Source organism: Nicotiana tabacum, chromosome 18 (genome assembly GCF_000715075.1).
Source record: "Nicotiana tabacum cultivar K326 chromosome 18, ASM71507v2, whole genome shotgun sequence".
Lineage (NCBI taxonomy): Eukaryota > Viridiplantae > Streptophyta > Magnoliopsida > Solanales > Solanaceae > Nicotiana > Nicotiana tabacum.
In genome coordinates this window covers 99,816,298-99,833,050 of record NC_134097.1, presented here as the reverse complement: position 1 = coordinate 99,833,050, position 16,753 = coordinate 99,816,298, and the positions used below count along the sequence as shown (strand labels likewise).

The 16,753-nt window shown below is 33.3% G+C and overlaps 1 protein-coding gene and 1 long non-coding RNA gene across 2 annotated transcripts; one reads left to right on the top strand and one right to left on the bottom strand.

Annotated features, from left to right (window-relative positions):
* Nucleotides 1–3,460: 3,460 nt before the first annotated feature.
* LOC107783635 (potassium transporter 5-like) lies at nucleotides 3,461–10,535 on the top strand. The gene is made up of 8 exons (XM_016604625.2): nucleotides 3,461–3,652; nucleotides 4,911–5,133; nucleotides 5,526–5,774; nucleotides 6,261–6,299; nucleotides 6,387–6,647; nucleotides 7,513–7,565; nucleotides 7,654–7,768; nucleotides 9,113–10,535. Exons 1-8 carry the CDS (start codon nucleotides 3,509–3,511, stop codon nucleotides 10,357–10,359), a joined length of 2,331 nt encoding a protein of 776 aa, XP_016460111.2. The 5' UTR covers nucleotides 3,461–3,508; the 3' UTR covers nucleotides 10,360–10,535.
* Nucleotides 10,536–13,333: 2,798 nt separating this feature from the next.
* LOC107783634 (uncharacterized) lies at nucleotides 13,334–14,820 on the bottom strand. The gene is made up of 2 exons (XR_012702205.1): nucleotides 14,225–14,820; nucleotides 13,334–14,083 (listed from the first exon to the last, which is right to left on the bottom strand). It is a non-coding gene; the product is annotated as an uncharacterized LOC107783634 (long non-coding RNA).
* Nucleotides 14,821–16,753: the final 1,933 nt, after the last annotated feature.

Here is a 16,753-nt window from a genome sequence, read left to right as displayed (position 1 = left end):
GCGCTTGGACTGGATCGGCCCCTCCGGAGTCTGCACATCCACAGTGGGCGTAATGCTAGCAGTTATTTACTTTGGAGTTGGATCTGCCCTGGTTTATTTGCATTTTGGGCTGGATCTGCCCTGTACTGTGTTGAATTTTATTGCAAAACCTGAAAGCATGTCTAAATTCTTATACATTTACTTGTAGATTATAAATTTCTGAGATATCAGTGTCATATTTGTTGTAAGTTTTCGTACTTTAATACTGCATGTGGACTGTATTACTTAATCTCGTCACTTCTCTCAGTCCAAAGGTTAGATTTGTTACTTAATGCGTTGGTTGTACTCACATTAAACCCTGCACTTCGTGTGCAGATCTAGGTGTTTTCGGACACGCTGGGTGCTGATTATCTGTGCAGCTTAGTTATTCGAAGATTTTGAGGTAGTTGACCGGCGTCCGCAGACCTTGAATCTCCTTCCCTATCTTTTTGCTTTATGTATTTAGTTTCAATTTTTTATAGATAGTATTTCAGACTTTTGTTGTATAGACGTTCATGTACTCAATGACGCCCTGGTTTTGGGAATTTCCGTATTGAGTTTTGATCTTCCATTCAGTTTATGAGAGCTTTAATTATTTAAACATGTTAGTTCTTTTTTTCATTTAAAAGTGTTGGAATTGTTTGAGGTGTCGGCTTGCTTTGTACCATGTTGAGTGCCATCACGAAAGACTATGTTTTGGGTCGTGACATTCAGTTGAGCAGCTTGAATGTTTGAAAGCACCTTTTACTATGAATTACTATTTGCCTTAGAGTAATTTCTTGAAACTGTGTGAATAGTGTAAGTCCTCAATAGCAGCAATATGATGCTTTATATATGAGTGAGGTTGACCAAATTCTTTTTTACTTTTAGCTTGAAGATCTAAAATAGATCTATCACCTCTTGTAGAAGACAAATCCGAAAAAGATTCTATTTTAGTTCCTTAAGAGACTCCTTTATGCATCTTTCGATCCATGCAAGTTTCCCATAATTAATAAATTCACGTTGAACACAAATTACTTTATATTTCTTGCACTAGGAAACAATCTTCATCTTTTAATCAACAGACTTCCGACAACTTGGTTCTTTTGCAGAGGCGGAGCGAAGGTTTGGAATTTTGTGGATTCTGAACATGACACCGAACCCAAAGTACATTTTAGCTATTGGGTTCACAATTTTATATTAATACAAATTTAATAGATTTTCTAATATAAGTACAGAATCTATGCAAAAGATAATGGATTTAGTCGAATCCGTAAACATATACCCTACCTCCGCCCTTGTTCTTTTATATAAACGTTTGTTAATCATAAAAACAAATTAATCTCATCTCAACAAGTTACGAACGTTATGAAATAGGATAGAAATAAAAAACCAAATGTCACTACAATGTATTTGTAGCTTATATTATGACCCAATTGCCATTTTTCTTTCACCAAAAAGGGAACAAATGCACTACTGCACGTAGAACATGCTATAAATTTTTTAACTTGATTAATTAGAAATACCAAAAAGAAGATATGTAGTCAATGTTTGTATAGTTACTTCACACTAGCAAGCTTCTCAAAATTTCAAGCAGAATATTTATGTTATAAGCTAACATTTTTTATTATGAACATAAATATGTATTCAGTACAGTATTTGATATTTTTCTCTAAACACTGAATATCATAAAATATTAAAATTTAAAAATCAAATCATATACCATATCGAATACCTACTTAAATATATGCACATGCTGTCACTGTGAATTTAAAAGTGTTAATTCAACCTAAATGTGTTATACTACGTAACCAGTGGACTAGTAAACACCTACTCTATGTGTATAATCACTACGCTTGTCTGTTATGAAGAGGGTACTAATTAGATACTCCCCTAATTTGTTTAAATTTTTGTCTGTTATGAAGAGGGTACTAATTAGATACTCCCCTAATTTGTTTAAATTTTTTCGGAGTACGAGGGTCAAATTGACTAATTTTTAGTGTGAATCTGTATATAAATTCTTTTAAGTTTTTTTTTGCAATAAAATTTATATGCTTAAAAACTATATAAAAATACTATAAGTCACAATATTTAATAATTTAAAATATTTAAAAATTATTTACAAAGAACATGATCAAAGAAAATCTAATTTATTTTCTCAAACAATAATAGATTTCTTTTTTTTTAAACAGGAAGTAGTGACTACTGTTGTATCCTTTTGGTTTCTTGGCAAAGCACTAGTTAGATGTGTTTATTTTCTTTCATTATAATGTCCTCTTTGCTGTGGTCAATTGCCATAACTTTTCCCGAAAATATCTCTATCTAGCTAACGTGAACGATCTCGTTTTCTTAGTGATTGCGAGAATAATGTATGCCAAAAGAAGTCTTTGGCCTTTAATTCTTGCAATATTTTAGAACAGCAAGATCGAGAGAGACAAAGAAATTATTTGATTTTAGTGCTTACCGTGATATAACAATTGATTTCCTTGAAGAATTCAATGACCAGACATATAAAACCACAATAATGATACCCCATACATGTGTTTAAGGCACATCATGAAATGATTAAGAAAGATGCCTATAAAGAAAGGGAATGTAATTAGAAGGGAGCAGGATTGATCCACCATTTAAACTTGTTGGATTCAGCATCATTTACCTAAAGTTTAATAGTTCTTTTTAAAGATAATAAGTTCAAAATTTAATAGTTTATCCTTCAAAAGTGCATTTCATGTCGAATAAGATTGTATTTGAAATTTTATTATTTGTTTGACCTTCTTAGTTAATTAATTTCGCTTTTTTTTTTCATTGTATAGTGATATTAGGAATGCAATAAATATTTTATTATTTCATATAATGAAAGCAATAAATCTATTTTCAACATACATATTTAATTTATTTTACGGATCTTTATTTATTAATTATCGTAGTATATACGTGACGTTCCACAGACATGTTTTTGTGTCGAAAATATTAGAAGCTAAGTTTAGTGGAGTAGCATAATTGAATCTCTTTTGTGGGAAAAATATATTGCATTGATAGAATAAAAATAATTTTTTTTGTAAATATAAACTTTTGAATCCTCTTGACATACTAATAAAAGTTTTAAAATATAGGACTCAAAATTATTTTGAGGACATAAATTTGAATCTTAGTGTGTCATTCTTACATTAGTATTGTGGAATCCCTTGAAATTCCAGTGGCCCCACAAATATGTAATTAGAACCTAGTACATTTATTTGCATGTATGTACATACATAGGAATGATCGAAGAAGTCTTTACAAATACTTGGGATGGGGACAACAAAACCTATATTTACTCAAAGCGAGCGAGCTATATAAACAAATTATGAGCTGTATTAAATATATTATAATAATTGATGCAAGTACAATTAAAATATGAAAGACGATTGGGAATGGGGCTAATATTCAATGTATAGAGGGACTATAAAGATCTAGGGTAGGTACTGGTAAAGGAAAGAGAAGACTGAAGTGAAAGCCCGTGTGAATCTAAATGGCAAGCTCAGATAGAGAAGAGGCTGCAGAAAACGGTCAGCTCAAAGATCGGAAAGTCTCATGGGCGAAGTTACACCGTGTAGACTCCCTCAACTTGGAAGCTGGAAAAGTTTCAACTTCTCCGGCAAGACACGCCTCTAAGGTATAGATATACTTCACATTTTATTATACAGTTTAGGTTATATATATTTTCAGTATATATAGTAAATATACGATTTATAGAGTTAATAACTTATATACATAATTAGTGTAAGAAATTTATATACTCGCAGTGTAACAAAAAAAGATTTAACTGATATACACAGTGGCAAATATATGTGAGAGGCATGAGTGCACGTACACTTATGCTTTCCTCCGTAAATTATATATAGCGATGTTATATTTCTTCAAACGTACTTACCTTCCTAAATTATATATAGCAATGTTATATTTCTCAAAAAATACTTAACTATGTATGTGTGAACCCAAATTATATGATGGTATAATCACAAAGTGTACCTCTATAAGTAAGGCCGGAGGTTCAAATCTTATGTTTGATTAGCTATTTCTTACTCTCTTTTTTTCTACATTTAGGCCCACCTATTGGATATTGGAAATGAGCATATCTAGTGTACCTTAGTTGCGTTTCAAGTAATTTTTTTCTTTCTTTATCTGGTTTATTTTTTAAAAAATTTAACCCTTCAAATTTAGTGGTAATTAAGAACCTAAAGATTGAAACCCTCAAATTTAAATATTAGATCTAACATTTCGTAATGGTGCATACATCTTCTCGAAATCTTGGATTCGCTATATGATATACATCGATAGTGTATAGAATATTCATACTATAATTTAACATGTTATAGTTGGTTACCTTATTATTTTTCAAGTTATTAACTCTACTTATTTAGGTGATCTAATAGTATAAAAAGTTATTTAAGTTAAAGAAATAAAAAGAATATTATAAATATGTAACTAAAAAAGTAATTACAAGTAACAGTTTACATTGAACATGGATAAGTAACCCGAAAATTATTATACAAGATTTGGATAAAGGAGTTGTTACAAAGTATAATATCTAAAGTAGTAGAATTGTAAAAGTTTAAATTGATAATGTCATAATAAAATGTGTGATCATCTCATCTAAGAAGTTAAGTTGTTAAAGGGAAACCTTTTATTTTATTTAATTGTATCTTCAACATAAGCTATTCTAATTTGTCCGTAACTCTATTCAAGTTAGAATTTTGTTTTCCAATAGAAAGTAACCTTGAAAATGACGTTAATGGACGTGTCAATTTTTTTCTTGTCTTAATATAAAGTTAATTTCTGTCCAGAGAGATTATATTACAACTTGGTTATCGTCGTGGATGATTATGCATGCATGTGTGCTACTGTGACATGACTGTAATTCATATTTGCAGGCTGATTGGAAGACAATATTGAGTTTAGCATTTCAGTCGGTAGGAGTTATCTACGGAGATATAGGGACTTCCCCTCTTTACGTTTATGCAAGTACTTTCACTGATAATATTGGACACAAGGATGACATTCTTGGGGTATTGTCCCTTATCATTTATACCATTATCCTCGTACCTATGACTAAGTATGTTTTCATTGTCTTGTGGGCCAATGACAATGGCGATGGTAAGTTATAACATGTCCCTTGCTACTATTTATTTACTTCATCTATAAATGTTCACCGGAAACCAAAATTTGATCCAAATAAATAACCGAATCAAACTGAAAAAACCTATATCTTTTGTGGTTTGGTTTAGTTTATTCAATATTTGAATTAGACTTTTTCATACGCCTTTTAAATATTTTGAGTTATAAATTATTACGAGTTCTAGTACTTTTTATGTAATTTCTAATATATAAATTTTATTTTTAAAAAGCTCAAATATTCTATGTCCGAATTTGCGGTAAAGTTTAACTTTTGAAATTCGAACTTTATAATTTTTTTGGAACGGAGGAACTATGATTTTATAAAGTAAAACAGAAAGATTAGTTAAGTTGTTCTTTTTGTTGGCATGCAGGGGGAGCATTTGCGTTGTATTCCTTAATGTGTCGATATGCAAAAGTGAGTCTTATCCCAAACCAGGAGCCAGAGGACAGAGAACTTTCCCATTACAATCTGGACATACCATCCAATCAATTTAGACGGGCTCAGAAGATCAGACATAAGTTGGAGAAGAGTAAATTTGCAAAATTTTTGCTCGTCTTCGTCGCCATCCTCGGCACTTCTATGGTTATTGGAGATGGAGTTCTCACTCCTTGCATCTCAGGTCTCTAAATATCAAATTTATATATACTCTCCATTTTACTCCTAGATTATCATTTCAAACTATTGTATGGGCAGTTTTGTTGAATCAGTTTAAATTTTGTACACTGACAGTAAATATCTAAAAGAGTTACCTATAAGCAACTGTCTATAATACGCTGAACTAGTAATCTGGAAAATAAGCACTACGATATTTTAAAGTGTTTAACTAAGGGTCATTGATAACGCAAAAAACATTTACACTATCAATCACATTTATCTGTTGTAGCAGGTAATAAAGTGCCTTATTTTCAAGATTTCAAATTTCACTTTTTTATGGAGGTTACTTGTATATATGATTTGGATGACCATATAGTGTAAGAATTTCTTCACACCGTCTAGGTATATAAGCTAAACTCTATGTTACATATATTGCAAGTATAAAATTTATTTACACTGTCAATTTATATAAGTTGGATTCTGGTCTAATATGGCGGTTTTTTGCATGCAGTTCTCTCAGCCGTAAGTGGGATAAAGCCTTTAGGCGAAGGTGATTATATATAGTCGTAGAGAAATTAAAAGGACGCTAATGAATTCATTTTCTCTTAATATATCTTTTTTAATGATATACGTGTAGATGCGGTTGTGGGTATTTCCATTGCAATTCTGGTAGCTCTCTTCTGTGTTCAACGTTTTGGTACAGACAAAGTGGGATATTCATTTGCTCCAGCCATTTGCGTTTGGTTTTTATTCATAAGTGGTATCGGTCTATACAACTTGTTCAAGTATGATGTGAGCGTCTTACGTGCCTTTAATCCCAAATACATTGTTGACTACTTCAAAAGAAATGGTAGAAAAGGATGGATCTCTCTTGGTGGTGTTTTCCTCTGTATTACAGGTTAGAATTTTATTTAGTCACATCCGTTTTCTTGACCTTTCGCCCCCCCTACCCATGTTATTTACTCCCTCCATTTCAATTTAGATTATATCGTGTGACTCGGCACGGAGTTTAAAAAAATGAAAAGAAAGACTTTTGAAACTTGTGGTCTTAAAAACTTAAGGGTAAAAGCTTGTGGGACCATGACATTTGTGTGGTTATAAAAACTTCTCATTAAGGGTAAAATGAAGATTTTAAAGTTGAATTAGTTCCAATTGTAGAAATATGTCATTCTTTTTGGAACGGACTAATAAGGAAAATGTGTCATCTAAATTAAAACAGAGGGAGTATATTATATTCGTAAGGAACTAAAGTAAATTTAACAACTTTAGAAAAGGGATGCGGTCAAGCATGCGAAAAAGCACCGAGAACTCTTATATTAGGAGTAATAGAAAGATTTGTAGAAATGAAATTCTTCAAACATGCAATGTTGTAGGAGCATCAAAGAGAGCTTGTAATTTAGGGGCGCAAATATTGGAAACCTATACAATGGGGCAACGAATATTTGGTCTTACCCAAGTCTAGTTTCTGTGAAAGCCTTCAAGCTCAATTCCTTCCTTCTTGCTTTATCCACTTTATCAATATATATTTAATTAATTATAGCATGTTACTTATCATACTTTCATATTACAAATCTACATTTAGTATAAACAGAACCCACAATTACTTTTTTAAGGACCTGATTGTGTATATTATGTATTCACTCAGTTTATAAAAGTTAAACTCGATAGATTATCATCCTTTTGTCTTCACTCTCTATCATCTCCTCACTTTCACTACTTCTCGTCTGTGTTTTTATGAAAGATTGTTTTATGAAACCATTCAGGATCCGAAGCTATGTTTGCTGATTTGGGTCACTTTAGTGTGCGGTCTGTTCAAGTAAGTCAAGTCTTCATTCTTTTTTTCCATCTCTTATTTTTTTATGAGCAATCAAAGTGAACTCGCCATGTGTATATATGTATGGCAGATAAGCTTCAGTTGCCTCGTATTTCCAGCTTTGCTCTCTGCTTACAGCGGACAAGCTGCATATCTCTCAAAATTCCCTGAAAATGTTGAGAATACTTTCTATGACTCCGTTCCAGGCAAGTCCCCAAGTCCCAACCCACCCACCCCTCCCTCCTTCTGTGTGCATATCTCATACTCCTTAATGTAACAATTTGTTAATGTTTTTCAATTTTCGTACAAGTTGAATAAAATTGACCACGGAGAAATAGAGAGAACAGTGCAAGATTTACTCCACATCTTTTCTTTTATTCCGCATTGATCTTCTCATTCTGGAAACCTGCAGGCACCACACTTTCTTCTCGTTTTGATGGTATTAAGTTTATAGACTATGCTATAATAGCATATTATACAATCAGGTTAATTAAAAGGTAACCGCAAGTAACCCTCTGTAATAAGTGTTGCTCGGTAACCTGGAAACTGAAAAACATTTAGTTCCTACTTTAATTGGTTAAAGAGTCTGTAAATTGAATCCACAAATAAACTATACTCCCTCCGTTTCATATTATATGAGGTAGTTTAACTCGGGACAGAGTTTAAGAAAAAAGAAGAAGACTTTTGAAACTTGTGGTTTTAAAAGCTTAAGGGATAAAAAGTTTGTGGGGTCATGACATTTGTGTAGCTATAAAAGCTTCTCATTAATGGTAAATGGGTAAAATGAAAGAGTTTAAAGTTGAATTATTTCTAAATTTAGAAATGTGTCATTAGTTTTGGAACAAACTAAAAAGAAAAGTAACTCGTTTAATATGAAAAGGAGGGAGTAGTATGTTTTGAAGTAATGGGTAATGCCATTGAATAAAGGGAAAATACATGGTGCAGCTAATTTATGCATTATATTTACCATTTGTAGCTATACTTTCAGAAAATTATTACTTGTAGCTATATTTAAATTTATAGTAAATCCACTTATTTTTCTTTAGTATGAGGGAATAATTTTCCGGCCAATCCCTGTATTTTCTGGATTTCTGTATTTCGCGTTGATTTTGCACCATGTATGTATTTTTTTAGGTATGGTTTTCTTCTCTTTTTTTTCCTTTTTTTTTTGCACCATGTATGTTTGAATGTATTTTTATGGTATGTGCCCATGTATACATCCCCTTGTATTTTACTGTTTGTATCATTGTATACACCTTTGTATTTGTGTATTTTTCCTTGGTTGTATTCGTTGTGTGAACAAATGCAGTTGATACATGTTGTATTAGTAGTGCGAATAAATACAGTTGATACAGACTGTATTTGTTACGCGAATGAATATAGCGAATGCAGATGCCTGACAAGGAAAGATTTGCTTCGAATGGTAAATATTGAAACAATAGCTGCGAATTGTAATTAGCTATGAAACTGTAGTGCTTTCTGAAATTTTCTCAAGTTACTGATAAAACAAACACCATACATAATTGATTTGATGGTGCTGCTTCTTGCAGATCCACTATACTGGCCAACGTTTGTAGTCGCTGTTGCTGCAGCCATCATTGCAAGTCAAGCAATGATATCTGGAGCCTTTTCTATCGTGGCTCAGGCCCAAAGTCTAGGTTGTTTCCCTAGGGTGAAAGTAATGCACACATCGGCCAAATATGAGGGTCAGGTTTATATCCCTGAACTCAATTACTTCCTCATGGTTGCTTGTGTTCTAGTTACTCTCAGCTTCAAAACCACAGAAAAATTGGGACATGCTTATGGTATAGCTGTGGTTATTGCTGAGATCATAACTACACATATGGTGACATTAATAATGCTTGTTATATGGAAAATCAGCATTTGGTGGATTACACTATTCTACGTGGTGTACCTTTCCATTGAATCTACATACCTATCCGCCCAGCTGACAAAATTCGTGCAAGGTGGTTATCTACCCTTGGCCTTTTCAGTCGTGCTCGTGCTCATGATGGGAACTTGGCACTATGTTCAAAAACTTCGATACCAATTCGAGCTCAATAACAAGGTGTCCAGCGACTACGTTAGGGACTTGGCCAAGAGTCCAGACATTAAAAGGGTACCAGGGATAGGATTACTCTACTCTGAACTAGTACAGGGGATTCCCCCTATATTTCCTCACTTCGTCTCCAATATTCCTTCTGTCCACTCTATCATAGTTCTGGTGTCAATCAAATCCATTCCTATTAGTAAAGTAGCACTTCAAGAACGTTTCTTGTTTCGACAAGTTGAGCCTAGAGAATACAAGGTGTTTCGATGTGTTGTTAGGTTAGGGTACAAAGATCAACTTGGGAATACAGAGGACTTCGAAAACCAATTGGTGGAACAATTAAACCAGTTCATCCAACACGAACGTTATATTCTTGGAGCGCATGATCATCAAGGTGCAGACCGAGAAGTTGAGCCAGTAATATCTGACCAACTACAATCGAAAAACTCATCCAGGATCCACATGGAGGACGATCTGCAGCAACAAGTAGATTCGACTCAAATACAAATGGTGTCCCCGAATTCGGAAGAAGAAGAGATGCAGTTTGTGACTAAAGCTAAGGAGCAAGGTGTGTTCTATCTCCTGGGAGAAGCAGAAGTGATGGCTAAACAAGATTCTTCATTCGTGAAGAAATTTTTCGTCAACAATGCTTATAATTTCTTGCGCAAGAACTTCAGGCAAGGGGAGAAAGTAATGGCAATTCCTCAGAGTAGGCTGCTAAGGGTCGGCATGACTTATGAATTGTAATTGTGAATCACACAGCGAAATTATACTAACATATGCTCGCGTAACGAACAATAATACTATGATTTCTGCTCTTTGTATATTTCTATTTTTTTATCCTTTAATAATGTATGCAAGCTTTCAGCTTGAGTAATTGTAATTGTACTTTCGGACTTAAAAGATGTTAGATACGCCAATCAGATAGTTTGTGATTCAAGGCAGATACTTCCTATGGAAAATTTCATGCATTCAGATTTTATATGCCTTTGCAATTCAGTCAGTAACGGACATGACATAAACATATGGAAGCTTTTGATTATTTACATGATGTAGTGGTAAAACACGAATCACTAGGATTGTTTAATCTTGAAAACATTCTTAATTACTAAACTCGTGAACCCCTAAATCTTGACAAACATTAATTAATAGTTCTCTTCACAAGTGTATAACATGTTTTTGATTGAGATTATCTAAACATTTGGAAGATTTTGATTCTCTACAATGATGCACTGCGAACCCTGAGGATTCTTTAGTCCTATAACCTCCTCAAATTTTGACTCAAGAATGCCATGGATCTTGACTAACATTAACAGTTTTCTTCACAAGTGTAGAACAAAATTTAGAATGAGATTAGATTAATCAAATTCCATCTATCCTCGTGCATAAAATTAAACTCACACGCGTTGTGCATATAACCCATAGCAATGAGTAGTGGTGAAGCTAGAAAATAATGTAAATGCCCTAAATCTTTTATCTTAAATTGATCATCCAGAAACAGCTTGAAAGAAGTCATCTCCTCATCATCATTTCCGCTCAAGAGAATATCATCAACATAAATAGCAGCAATTGTAATATGAGAGTCAGTGGACTTGACAAACAGAGAGTAATCATTCTTAGAAACTGAGTAACTGTTAGAAAGAAGAGAATCACTTAATTTTGAATACAATTGCCTCGAAGCTTGCTTTAGGCCATACAAGAATTTGTTCAACTTACAAACCATGTTGGGTCCAGAAACAGTCAGGCCCTGGTATATCTTCATGTACACCTCTTTATCTAGATCCCAGTATAAGAAGGCATTATAAATATCCAATTGGAACATAGTCCAATCCTTTTTGACTGTCACAACTATAATTGTTCTAATGTTGGTCATTTTTACTACGGGAGAAAAGGTTTTATTTTAATCAATCCCCTCTAGTTGAGTATCACCCTTACGACTAACCTAGCTTTAAATCTCTCTATACTACCATCAACATTATGTTTGATCTTATAAACTCATTTATTACCAATTGGCTTCTTTACCATAGGGAGAGGAACTATATCCTAGGTTATATTAAGTTAAAGAGCCTCAAATTCCTTCAACATCGCAGCCTTCCAGGCAGGATGCAACACTACCTGATGAAAACTGGATGATTCATGTACGATGTCCAAATTGTGAAGTAAATTCTAATTGATTGAACTTAGACTACTGAAGCATATAAAAGTAGGGAAAACAAGTATAGAAGTTAGAATTGCAGGAGGAAGAACACCACAAAAATAATCTGATAAGTAAGGAGGAGGATTGTGAGTTCTGGAAGGATATCTTAAAGTGAGAGGAAGTGAGGAAGAAAGTATATCAGGTGAGGAAGGTGAAGGAACTTGTTTAGAAGGTGGAAAAGAAGAACTGGAGTGCTGTGAGACGGAACAGAAGGGGGGATGGATGGAGAGGAAGAAACAGGACAATGCTCTATAGGTACAGAAGTAATAGATGAAGGTGACTGAGTCGAATCAGAAAAGATATGTGTAGAAGGGAACAAAACATTGGAAGAAGGAGCATCTGAGAAGAGAAAAATGCTTTCATAAAAAACAACATCCCTTGAAAAAATTATTTTCTAATCAGAAAGTTGTAGGAGTTTATAGGCCTTTTTTTCTAGGAGTATATCCCAACATAACACATGCGCTAGACCTAGGAGAGAACTTATTCCTATGTGGTTAGGGATCATTGCATGACACAAACACCCAAAGCTTCTTAGATGACTGTAAGAAGGTTGTTCCCCAATTAAAACCTCATAAGGAGTCTTGCCTAATAAGATGGTACTAGGAAATCTGTTAATCAAGTAGGTGGCAGTTAAAATGCAATTTCCCTAAATTATAATTGAGAGTTTGGATTGGAAAAGCAAAGCTCTTGCTATTTCTAGCAAATATTTATGTTTTTTTTCAACTATTCCATTTTTTTGGGGTATATAAGGACAAGAGGTTTGGTATAAAATGCCTTTGGACAAAAAAATTGAATAGATTCATAACTGGTACCAAGTTCCAAAGCATTGTCTATTCGAATAGTTTTAATTTTGGTGTTGAAGTGAGTTTCAACCATGGAGAAGAATGACTTTATAATGGATAGAGCATTGCCCTTGTGACTTAGAAGGTGTGTCCAAGTGTTTCTACTACAATCATCCACAATTGTGAGAAAATATCTATAAGATCTCTGTGTAGCAGTGTGATACGGTCCCCAAACATCCGCATGAATAAGATCAAATAAATGGGAAGAATGAGAATTACTCTCAGTAAAAAGATTTCTTTGTTGTCTAGCAAATGGACATATATAAAAAATGAAAGACTATTTATCAGAAAATGGTACATTCAAAGAGTTTATTTTTTGTAATTTTAAAACAGTAAGGTGTCCCAACCTATTATGACATAGAAGTTGGGACTTATTTACATTTAATGCATTTGCATGAATAGAAAAGGAATTAAACGAGTGGAAGGACAAGTTGATGGAGGTCTAGAATGTGTGACTGGAGATTGTGATCTTGAGTTGTACAGATAGAGCCCTTTAGTCATCTTACTAGGTACCAATGGCATCTTCAAAGAAGAGCCCTATAGAAAACAAACATATTGTGAAAAAACATCAGTGATGAAGTATTAACTAATAACTTGTGAACTGAAATAAGATTGTATTTAAAAGTAGGCACATATAAACCTTGGATACAGCGGCTGAAGGATTTAATTGGACAGAACCAATTGAGATCACTTTTACTTTATACCCATTGGGTAATGTAATAAGATAGGGAACATGTAGCGTTGTTATATTTGTATACAAAAATTTGTTAAAGTTCATATGATCTGATACTCTAGAATCCAGGTTTCAGGAGTTAGAACTCTACTTAAACAAGTACAAGTACCACAACTCATCAGATAAGAAGAGAAAGCAAATATACTTGCAAAGTTAGTTGTGGCAGAGTGACTTTGAGAATCATCAGGACCAACTTGAACATGTTGAAGGATATTCATAAGTTTCCTGTACTAATTAGGTGTGATGGTATTTGCAATATTCATTTCTCAAGAGAATGATCAGGCTTAGAATCATGAGAAGTATGAACAGGTGCAGCAACTCGGACATTCTTGTTCCCTGATTTATAAGGTTGTGGAAACCTATGCAACCTGTAGCACTTCTCAATTACATGTCCACTCTTTTTACAATATTTGCAATAGAGCCTTTTGGATCATAGCCTCCCTTTTGATTGTTGAAACCCTGATTGTTAGGATTTGGATTGTTAAAAGTATATTTCTGTGTAAAATTGGTGGTTTGAGGTGGTTTTGGATTATAAGTGGGACGATTAGATCCAGCAGAAAAGGTTTCAAAGTTATACTGAAAATCAGTTACATTATGAATCCCTCTCTGCTTCTCATCTTGAACAACTAGAGAATAAGCCTTGCTAACTTCAGGAAGTGGTTGTATCATCATAATATTTCCTCTAGCTTTGTTGAATACCTAATTCAAACCCATCAAAAATTGCATCAATTTCTGATTTTTCATCTTTATAATCATTTTGTGTTTACCTCCATATTTATATTCACATACAAAAAAAGAGTTAGCTTCAAAAGACTCCATTTCATCCCAGAGTTTGTTTACCTTATTGAAATAACCACCCACATTAGGAGAACCTTTAGATATAGAACTCAAGTCCTTTTGAACTTCATAAATCCTAGCACCATTTGGTAAAGGACTTCATACATCCTAGCACCATTTTCTTGCCCATACTTCTACTTCAATTCATCCCATGGACTATTAGCAGACTTGGAACATATGACACTCTGTGAAATATACGGGTCTAAAGAATTATGGATCCAGCTATTGATCATGTTATTGCATTGTTCCCACTGTTCAAATAAAAGAGAATCTGAACATAACTCCCATTAATGAATCCTAACTTCTTCTGTGCCCCCAAGGCAATAATAATGCCTTTTCTCCATGCTCCAAAATAGTCCCCATTAAATTGTTTGGTCACGATAATAGTACCAGGATTATCAGAAGGATGAAGATAGAATGGATGAGATAGAGGTAAAACAAGTTCAGTTTGAGTAAAGGTAAGGGCGTTAGGGTCGGTTTCAGACGTGGTTACATTATTTTCATTTTTCATGAGTAAATGGATATAACATATAAAAACTAGGGCACAGAAGATAAAGGCATATTAATAACTAGTAAAATAAATGAGCTGCAGCGAGAAATGGTACCAAAATATCAGGAGCGTCCATCGGAAAATGAAGTCAAAAGCCTGATAAACCAGCAAAAGAAAAACTTATCACTGTCACGTACCCCCAAGCAATCACCACTTTAATCCACAAACTGAGAAAAAACTGCCGCTAAAGTATAGCTTTTATCCACAATAACATTTGAAAGGAACTCGATCAATCTTATCAACGGAAATTGAACACAAGTTTGGACTAGAACTTCAAAAAAAAACTAGGTTTTTCAATTTTCTGGAAATAGGAAGAAACGGAGAAATTGAGGTACTAAAAATCGGAGATTGAACCGAATCTTTGATGAAAATGCTCTGATACCATGTTAGATTGTATGAAATCGAGCAAAAATAAAGAAGAAATTAAAAACCTAACTTAGGGAAGGAAGGTTCAAGAAAGAAGATATTGATTAGATATTTTGCAAAATAACCTGTTAGTTCTAAAACCCGAAACCAGTAATGTATATATACACGCCCAACGCAAAGTAGGTCAAAAGCGGAAGAAGAAAAAGAATGACCTATCTAAAATAATTACAAGGCTCAAACAGACGGCCCAAATATAATTCCAACAAACGCTGTGAATATTTGTTGAAAATAAGTTGGAGAAATCAATGGTATCGACTTCAATTACATGTATTTGATCGTCTATAAAAATCTAAGCATCACCAAACTTTGATTTGGTCCGAATATACTACATTTACTTTTTTCTATTCAAAGAGTATTGATAAGAAAAGTGAATAAGATTAAGTCTTTAATAAAAAAAAAATTCATTCACCAAATATTTTCATTTACATATACATTGTACATTAAAGTTAAAGACACACTTTCAACTCTCAATTTTAGGTAAGATTGTTTATTTGATATCAAAAATATTATAAGAGTAGTATTTAGTAAGGATAAAATGGACTTTTAGATTTTGATGGACATTTTGGTAACTCAATTTTAACTTTAAACTATAAAGCCCAAAAAAATTAAAAGTGAATTTTATGATTTTATTTTAGTTTAGACAATATTAAAATTCGCAGAAAAATAAAAAATACACAAAATTTGTAATACATAAAGAAAGAAAGGAAGAAAGTCTGTCTACTCTTTAACAGTAAAAATATTTTAGAACTTGAATAAAACTACTCAAATCTTTATATTAATAAATGCAATTTTTTACAACAATATCAAAGGAAATAGATGGTAAATACATGTCTAACATATTATTTATTTAAATACTCCTTAATAATATTATTATGTGAAGTTAAACGCTTTATATCATTTAAGAATATTATACTTAAACAATAAGTATGAAAAAACAGCAACACTAATTTTTTTTTTGTATATGTATGTGTATACATCTATGAATCCTAACATAAAAAAGTATAAGGCTTCTTATCAAAATTTGACTTTAAACCACTAAATTTATGGAGTCATCCTAGTTAGAATTAGGTTGGTATTTTGGATTTTCTAGCGTCTGCACCAGAGAACACAAAAACTCAAATAGATTGAATTGTCTCTCGTATTTTTGGAATGTTATGATGTTTGTTGAAATTCAAATTGTTGCAATCAACCATCTTGTCGGAATGTAGTTCTTGAGTTTTTGAGTCTTTTAGAATTAAAAAAATGGCTCTTTCCCTTTCTATCTCTAACCGAAATATTCTACTCTCAAATTACTTCGACTGATACCCACGTTCCACCTCATGGAGAGGACGGCCGGCCTAATACCGGCGCGTCCAAGCTAGCCACCTGATCCTTCAGGTATAGCAATGAATTCCCTTGACATAATTCTACCCAAAAACAATTACTTCAGCGTTGTGGCTGGATCGCAACTTAGCTCCGCCCGTCAGCGAGAAATTCTGAAAACTGAAATTACAACCCATAATAGGATGCCGGTGGTGATATTCGACGCTGAAGATTATTATGGCATAATGGATTAA